This window comes from Ciconia boyciana, chromosome 16 (genome assembly GCF_034638445.1).
Source record: "Ciconia boyciana chromosome 16, ASM3463844v1, whole genome shotgun sequence".
Classification (NCBI taxonomy): Eukaryota; Metazoa; Chordata; class Aves; order Ciconiiformes; family Ciconiidae; genus Ciconia; species Ciconia boyciana.
This window is the reverse complement of record NC_132949.1, coordinates 1,981,768-1,990,310: the sequence shown is the minus strand read 5'-3', so window position 1 is coordinate 1,990,310 and position 8,543 is coordinate 1,981,768. Positions and strand designations below refer to the sequence as shown.

Genomic DNA, 8,543 nt, shown 5'->3' with positions numbered 1-8,543 from the left:
TAACCCTGGAAGGCTCACAGCGCTTATTCGTTTGCTTTTTGTTGTTTTGTTTCGATTACAAGAGTTGGTCAACGCGGCAAAACTTTTGGGGGGGGATGAAGAGAAGGGGAGGCAACCTCCTGTCCCCTTGCAGAGCTCCAGCACGGGCTTCCCCGAGCCGCCGAGCAGAGCCCGGCCCGTCGCCCCGCAGCGGGACAGGCTGGGCCAGCGCAGCCCAGGCCGCCGGGGACGGGCGAGACGGGGCCACCGGGCTGCAAACTACCGGTATAAAGAGAAAAAAAAGGGGGGGGGGGGGGGCGGGGGACATAGGGGACACGGCGCAGCGTGACCAGGGCACCGCACGCTGCAGAAGTCACTGGTAAGAGCGGCGAGCGGCACGGCGGAGAGCTCCCACGGGACGTGCGTGAGGGAGCGCCGCGGGGACGCAGCTCGCAGCGGCCACGGCGGCCACGGCGCGACGGGGATGGGCGCGGGGGGACCCGCCGGAGCGCACCCCCCCCCCCCCAAAAAAAAAAAAGAAAAAAAAAAGGAAAAAAGTGGCTTTGGGGTATTTTAGGCGTCAGGCACGCGCCCCGCCCGCCTCTGCCCCGCGCAGCGGCGAGGCAGGGGAGGGGCCGCGGAGGGGCGCGGAGGGGCGGGGGGCGCAGCGGGCGCGGACCCCCCCCTCCCCTCCCGCGGGCGCGCAGCGCTCCCCGCCCCCGCGCGGCGCCGCGCCGTTCCTGGGCCTTTGGCGCCCCCTCTGGACGGCGGCGCGCACCGCCCGCGGGTCCCGCCGCGCCGCGCTTCGGTCCGCGGGGCCCCGGCCGCCGCCGCGCTCCTCCACCGCCCCTCCGCGCCCGCGGGGGGCGGGGGGGGGGGCCGCCCGCCCCGCCGCCGGCGGGAAACCCGCAGCGGGGGTGTGCCTGCGTGCGGGGGTGTGCGGGTCCCCGCCGCGCTCGCAGCGCTCGTTCCGCCGCTCCCGGGAAGGCAGAAAACGCCGCGAGGGGCGGAGCGGCGCCGAGGGGCGCGGGGCCCTCCGCCGCCCCTCCGCACCCGCGCAAGGGAGCTCGCCCCTCCGCGCCGCGCCCCGCCCCGCCCGGGGCCGCCCCGTCCGCCCTCCCGCAGCCGCCCCCTGCGCGGCGCTGAGCGGCGCTGCGCGCCCGCCGACCCCTCCCCGCGGCGGCGGCGCAGCCAATGGCGTGCGCGCCAGCCCCCGGGGGCCGGCCGCCCATTGGCGGAGCGCTCCCGAGCCGAAATCGCCGCGGAGAGTATTTATTCCCGCGCCGCGGCCGGGCCGCAGAGCCGCGCTGGAGACCGGCGGGGCGCGCCCGGCCCCACGCTGCCCGCCCCGGCCCCGCGCTGCCCACCGACGGCCACCCCGGCCCCGCGCTGCCCAGCCGGGCCCCGGCCTCCCGCCACTGCCGCTCCGGGTTTTTTTTTTTCCCCCTCCTCCTCCCGTCCTTTCTCTCCTGCAACTTGCAAAAGTTTCTCCCCCCGCCCTTTTTTTTTTTTTTTTTTTGACTTCGAGGGGTAGGGAAAAATAATAATAAAGAAACTTTTGCAAACTTTTTCCAGCTTTCTCCCTCCTCTCCCCAGCCGGGCTTCACGCTGGTGGAGAATTCGTCTCTCCTAGTTTTACTTTTTTAACCCTTCCCTGCCCCTTAGCCACCTGATATATTTTTTATTATTATTTTTTTCATCCCGTCCCCCCCTCTGCCACTTTCTCGCATGAATCTCCTAGACCCCTTCATGAAAATGACAGAAGAACAGGACAAATGTATCTCCGACGCCCCCAGCCCCACCATGTCGGATGATTCCGCCGGGTCCCCCTGCCCCTCTGGATCCGGCTCGGACACGGAGAACACCAGACCCCAAGAAAACACCTTCCCCAAGGGTGACCCGGACCTGAAGAAGGAGAGCGACGAGGACAAGTTCCCGGTGTGCATCCGTGAAGCGGTCAGCCAAGTGCTCAAGGGCTACGACTGGACCCTGGTGCCCATGCCGGTCCGGGTGAACGGATCCAGCAAAAACAAGCCCCATGTGAAGAGGCCCATGAACGCGTTCATGGTGTGGGCGCAGGCGGCCCGGAGGAAGCTGGCTGACCAGTACCCGCATCTGCACAACGCGGAGCTCAGCAAAACCCTGGGCAAGCTCTGGAGGTGAGCGCGGAGGCCGGGACGGGTCAGCGGGGGGGAACGGGGGATGCTGGGGGGGGGGAGGCTGCAGCCTGCCAAGTCTGCTCTAGGCTGTACCAGCAGTCAGAGGAGGTGGAAGAGGAGGGTTTCAAGCCTGGAAAACTCGCTGAAAACTTGTGCATGTGCTGGCAAACTTGTCTGGTGTAGGAGAAGCCAGAATAGTAGGGGAAAAGCAGGGAAAGTAGTTCCCCGCGGCCGCCTTCTGGGTTTGCCAGCGGTTTCTTTCCCGTGAGCAATGCCCCGGGTGGAAGCCGGCCCCGCCGGGCGGGGGGGGCTGGCAGAGCCCCCACCCTGCGGGCCCCCGGGGCCGGGCGAGCAGGGCCTGCCTTGGCGTTTGTTTGTTTGTGCTCTTGTCCAGAGGAAATGATGGTTTTCTGGATTGCATCAGCTTGGCCCGGGAGGAGAAGCGATGCGGGGCGAGGGGAGGGGGGCGGCAGAAGCCGGGCGCAGGGCGAGCGCCGGGGATGCTGTGCCAAGCCCCGGGTGGGTGGGTGGGTGGCTGCGATGAGTGGTGCATGGCTGGGTGCCCTCCGACTTCCAAAATAAGGCAGGGAGGGGAGAAAAACAGAAGGAAAGTGAGTCACCTGGCCGCCTCTTACCCTGTGACTGCAGAAGGCGGGGGGGGGGGGGGCAATCCTAAATTTGCGGCTGCTCTTGCGGCAGGAGGAGAAAGCAGTGAGCAAACCTGGCCCTGGCAGGCAGCGACAGGGCCGTCACCTAAAGCGGCCCGGGGACGGGACGTGCGCCCTTGCAGGGACGGATGGAGGGGGGGGACAGGCTGGGGAGGGCGAGGGCCGGACTCTGCCGCGGCTCTTGCACCTCTTGTTCGGCCACCGAAGCAATTTGTGGGGTGCGGGAGGGGGCTGACAACCAGCGTGTGCCCCAGACAGGGGGTTCAACATTGCAGGGGGGCTTTGCATTGCTGGTCGAGGCGATCCATGGGAGAGGTTTGGGCTGGTGTTAATGCCATAGTGGGGGGGAGCCACTAATGCCCCCTGTGAGCTGCAGCCCCCTCACCCCCCGTGTCCCCCCCCCCAGGCTGCTGAACGAGAGCGAGAAGCGTCCCTTCGTGGAGGAGGCCGAGCGGCTGCGGGTGCAGCACAAGAAGGACCATCCCGACTACAAGTACCAGCCACGGCGGAGAAAGTCCGTGAAGAACGGGCAGTCGGAGCAGGAGGAGGGCTCCGAGCAAACCCACATCTCCCCCAACGCCATCTTCAAGGCGCTGCAGGCGGACTCCCCGCAGTCGTCCTCCAGCATCAGCGAGGTGCACTCCCCTGGGGAGCACTCGGGTAGGTACTTGCGGCCCCACGAGGTGTTACGGAGAGAGTTAAGTCACGGCTGCCTAAGAAAAGTTGCATCCCAAACCAGGCTGAAATTAGGATTGGGGTAAGGGGCAGGGGGGGGAAAGGAGAGAGACCCAGAAATGCAGTGAGAAGGGGACGACTGCACCAGGAGCGGGGCAGGGGCAGAGCTGCCCACGAGCAAGGCTCATAGCACGGGCATGCAAATGCTCATCCGTATGGGCCAGCCCCTGCGGCCACTTCCACCCCCTCTGCCCACGAGAAACGTGAATCCATACTCTTTTAAAAAAATAAACCAAAAGATGGCCCCGTTCTCGCAGCTCATGTCTGAAGGCTCGGTAGTTTTACCCGGCGCAATAGATCGGCACTGATAGGGCTTGCGTCTGTGCTCCTCGCACCTGGAGGTGTTTGTGTTACCCTACACAACTGCTTTCAGAAGCAACACGCTGTTATCTGGCTGCCCCACGGACCGCGGGTTAACTATTAACGGTGTTATCGTGTCCGGCAGCACCTCCCGCCCCGGGGAGCCACGGGCGCAGGGGTGCCCGGCTGTTGCGGGAGCGACACCCCCTTCATGCCGTGCCCTTTCCTTCCTTCCGCAGGGCAATCGCAGGGGCCCCCCACACCCCCCACCACCCCCAAGACGGACGCACAGCCGGGCAAGCAGGACCTGAAGCGGGAGGGCCGCCCTCTGCAAGAAGGCGGCCGGCAGCCGCCCCACATCGACTTCCGAGACGTGGACATCGGCGAGCTCAGCAGCGATGTCATCTCCAACATCGAGACCTTTGATGTCAACGAGTTCGATCAGTACCTCCCCCCCAACGGCCACCCGGGGGTCCCAGCCACCCACGGGCAGCCCGGCCAGGTCACCTACACCGGCAGCTACGGCATCAGCAGCACGTCGGGCTCACAAGCCGGGGCCGGCCACGTCTGGATGTCCAAGCAACAGCCGCAGCCGCCACCGCAGCCCCCGCCGCAGCCCCAGCCGCAGCACGGGCTGCCGGCACTGAGCGGCGAGCAGGGCCAGGCGCAGCAGAGGACGCACATCAAGACGGAGCAGCTCAGCCCCAGCCACTACAGCGAGCAGCAGCAGCACTCCCCGCAGCAGATCAACTACAGCTCCTTCAACCTCCAGCACTACAGCTCCTCCTACCCCACCATCACCCGCTCCCAGTACGACTACACCGACCACCAGAACTCCAGCTCCTACTACAGCCACGCCGCCGGCCAGAGCAGCAGCCTCTACTCCACCTTCACCTACATGAACCCCACGCAACGCCCCATGTACACCCCCATTGCAGACACTTCTGGGGTCCCCTCCATCCCCCAGACCCACAGCCCGCAGCACTGGGAACAGCCCGTCTACACACAGCTCACCAGACCCTAAAGCCATTTAAAAAAAAAAAAAAAAGAAATGTAAAAAAAAATCAAAAAAGCACGAAAGAAGCAAGAAGAAGAAGAACGGAGAAATTCCTCAGACTTTTTCCTTCTTTGAAATTAAAATAATAATTACAAAAAGACGCTAAAGTTAAAGCTGGCGGGGAGGAGAGAGCGCCTCGAGCCTTCTGCACTACAGCATCCTCCAGGAAGCGGCCAGACCGCTCCGAGAACCAGCAAAACTCGGTACAGACTTTCCAAGGACTGGACTTTAGCTCTGCTTCCCGGGCGCGGCATGGAGATAAGATTTCTAACCAACCAGCTCAGCTGTCTGTTCTCTGGACTTTTGTAATGATTTTTTTTTTTGCAGCAGTAATTAAAAAAAAAGAAAAAAAAAGGGGGGGAAAAAAAGAGAAAACTCAGTCCTCTGTGAGGAATATTCTCTATTTTAAATATTTTTTAGTATGTACTGTGTATGATTCGTTACCAATTTGAGGGGATTTATACATATTTTTTAGAGATTTTTTTAAATGCTCTTATTTTTCCAACAGCTAAAAAATGACACTTAGTGAAGCAGTCCTAGGTTTTCTTGCAGTCAGAGGTATTTTTGTATAGATAAGTGTCTTTTTCTCTAAAAATAAAAATAAAAAAGCCAAACGGCATACTTTTAACTCGGAACAAAGCTCTGTTAAGTGGCTAGCGTCAGGCTTAGCGATGGTCAGCTCTGCAGCGCGGGAGATGCGAGCTGAGATTTGTGCGGGGACGAGCATGGGAGAGGCTTTATTTTTCTAACTAATAGCAAAACCAGCCAGGAGGAGATTTTAACTTTATTTTTTAATAACCTTGAGCCTTAAGAAAGAAAAACAAAATGATTTAAAAAAAAAACAAACAACAAAACAAGCAAAACCAAACAGCAGAAAGTGCTGTTGCGAAGCCTTAAGCGCAGCCCTGTGATAATCACTTGTCCCCAGCTCTGCCTGTCCCTGGGGCTGGGGGGAGGCTGAGCTTGACCCCCTCCAGCCACCCCCGATCAACCCCCCGGCCGCCCTGGGCCTGATGCAAAACCCATCCAGGGGCTCCCCTCTGCTTGCGGGACATCACAGATACTTTAAATTATTTATTTTGTGAGAAGAGCAGTTTTTAATCACAATTTTTTTTTTTTTTAATCTCCCGTCTATTTTAAGTCCTTTCAAAAGCGATCGCATTTGTTGGAGCATTATTTGGAAGGTAACCGTGCCTGTTAAATTATGGTCTAAACTGTAACCAGTCCTTTATTTATCTCTTTAATTCTTTTTTATTATTATTATTATTATTCTTTTTGGAATCTGTGTCCTGGGTTTGTACAAACTTGTGCTCTTCCATTTTTTTCTTTTGTCTTAAGGATAAACTGGAAAAAAAAAAAATTGTACAAACTAAAGATTGCAAATGTAGCGTATCACTGAATCATTTGCCTTGTTTTCTGCCTCAGCTCTCTGGGACACACAAGCTCGTGCGAGGACGAGACCCAACGCCCTGGCCGTGCCGCGGGGGCGGCACCGTTTTAGCCTTCCACCCCCAAAACTGGCTTGAGGTGGGGACACTGACTTTGGTGAAGCTGTGGCTGAACAGTTAAGGATTGCTTTTTAAAAAAGACAGCAAACTTTTTTTATTTAAAAAAATGATATATTTGTTAACATTTTTTTTTTTAGGGATTCAGTAGGAGAAAAAAAATCTTAAAGCACTCTTATAATATGGCATCTTTCTATTTCTGTATAAAAGCAGATCTTTTTAAAGTATTTCTGTAACTTAAAAGACCTGTCATTTAAATCATATTTTGTCTTTAGGTAAGTTGTTTTGTTTTGTTTGCAAGATCCTTCTCTTTGTGAAACTTACCTTTTTTTTTTGTATATTATTGTTTGCAATAAATATACATTGTATTAAAAGTTAAACACCCCACCAGTGTCTGATTTATTAACAGCCTTCAAGCAAAGCCAGGGCCCTGCTGGAGCCCCGGGATGGTTTTGGCTTCACTGATGGGGCTTGGGGTGTCCCCCCTCCTGTCGGTGCAGGTCCTGAGCCCAGCCATCAAAGAGCAACCGGAGCGAGGGAAGCCTTGGCAGGACGCTGGGGAAGCAACGGGCTTCAGAGACGGACAAAACCAGACTTGTCCAGGGCGTGAACACCAAAGGTGACAAATGAGGTCCAGCTGTCCCCAAGCCACGCTGGCTCTGGCCACTGTCACCAGCGGGTTGTCTGCTCCGAGCTGCCCCGGTTTGGGAGGATGCTGAGCGTGAGCCAGGGGGGCAAGGAGCTGCCAAGGGGCTTTGGGCTTTCCAGTCGTTCTCCCCAAACTGCTGAAATTCTTCCAAAAGAGCTGAAATCCCCCAAACAGCCAAGTAGGACACATATTGTCCCCAAAGAGAAATGTCACTGCTTGCCCCTGAGCCCTGCTCTCCTACAGCCCCAGAGACGCAGTGCAAGCGCCTCGGCCAGAGGTTGCTTTTCCTACCAAACCCGTCCCAGATAAATCACTGCTCCGAACTCGCATGGTTTCTAACCCTGCTGCTCCCTGGGAGCAGCTCACAGTGATCCAGGAACCCAGCCCATCGCCGTGCCACCTCGCCCCCCCTCAACCTGCAGCATCCCTTGCCATACCCCTGCCCTGGGGCACAGCTGTGCTGAGCTTCGCAGGTTCTCTGCCCCGCTGGTTTCAGACACTGAGAAGCGTGCACCCACTGCTGGCATCGTTGCAGAGGTCGCTGGTGACGGCACAAGTCTGTGTGGGTCCCCTCCCCTCCGTTCCCTCTAAGGGCACGGTGATTCACTTACGAAAACTTCTGCAAAAATGTAATAACTTGACCCAGACTCCGCGGGGAAGATGCAGTTAGCACACGGCAGCCCCACGTTGTGGGCCGAGCACGTTCCGGGCCACCTCGGAGTGCCCCCGCAGGGTATGGCACAGAGACTGGTCTGATAAAGCATTACTTTGCCAACAGTTTATTCTCTCCAGATTTTCCCCTGCTGAAAAGCCCACCTCTGATCCCAGCAGCGAGACCTGCTCCCCGGAGCAGCCAGGCTCACCGCGGGCACCTCGGGGCAGGGACACCGCTCGCTGCAGCCCCAGCGCAGAGCACAAAGAGCTCACGACTGCAATGCAAAGCCTCCGCGCCGTTGTAAAATATTTACTCTCACTACAAGTAACACTTAAGCCAATTAACTGAAAGAGATTCATTTACTTTGTGCATTAGTTAGGGTCAGTGTCACTATTTACCTGTGCAATCAGCCACCGCGGCTGGTGGGAACATTTTGGTCCCAGCCATTTTTCTGCAGCACGTGGCGGGTTTCCCCTGCCCCGATCGGACTTTGCCCGCTGCAAGTTTTGGCTTTGCTGCTCCTTTGGAAAGAAGAACAAACACAGCTACCGGCGTTATGGCGAGGAAGCGCCCGGGAGCCCTGGCGAGAGCTTGGCAGGCCCATCGCCGGCACGGCACTGCCGAGAGCGGCAGCCGGCTGCAGACAAACAATTCAATAAACCAGTTAATGTCTTTCTGATGCTCGTGTGGGTGGGTTGGGCTGCTACCCAGCAACAAGCTGGAAAGCGTCCCAAAAACAGGACAGCCTTTGCCTGCCTGCCTTTCCAGGGGTCTGGGCCAGGAGGGACCCTCCGCATCCCCCCCAGTTTGCACTGGGCGCAGTGAGAACCGGAGGG

The 8,543-nt window shown here is 58.3% G+C and overlaps 1 protein-coding gene across 1 annotated transcript; it reads left to right on the top strand.

Annotated features, from left to right (window-relative positions):
• Positions 1-1,271: 1,271 nt before the first annotated feature.
• Positions 1,272-6,640, top strand: SOX9 (SRY-box transcription factor 9). Its single transcript, XM_072881423.1, has 3 exons — positions 1,272-2,138; positions 3,213-3,466; positions 4,081-6,640. The coding sequence occupies exons 1-3, from the start codon at positions 1,708-1,710 to the stop codon at positions 4,863-4,865; spliced, it is 1,470 nt and encodes a 489-aa protein (XP_072737524.1). The 5' UTR covers positions 1,272-1,707; the 3' UTR covers positions 4,866-6,640.
• Positions 6,641-8,543: the final 1,903 nt, after the last annotated feature.

Excerpts from the sequence above, each read along its gene's own strand:
- SOX9 (XM_072881423.1), top strand. The coding sequence starts at position 1,708 with ATGAATCTCCTAGACCCCTTCATGAAAATGACAGAAGAACAGGACAAA. Across the intron at positions 2,139-3,212 it reads ACCCTGGGCAAGCTCTGGAG|GCTGCTGAACGAGAGCGAGA; the intron begins GTGAGCGCGGAG and ends CCCCCCCCCCAG. Across the intron at positions 3,467-4,080 it reads CTCCCCTGGGGAGCACTCGG|GGCAATCGCAGGGGCCCCCC; the intron begins GTAGGTACTTGC and ends TTCCTTCCGCAG.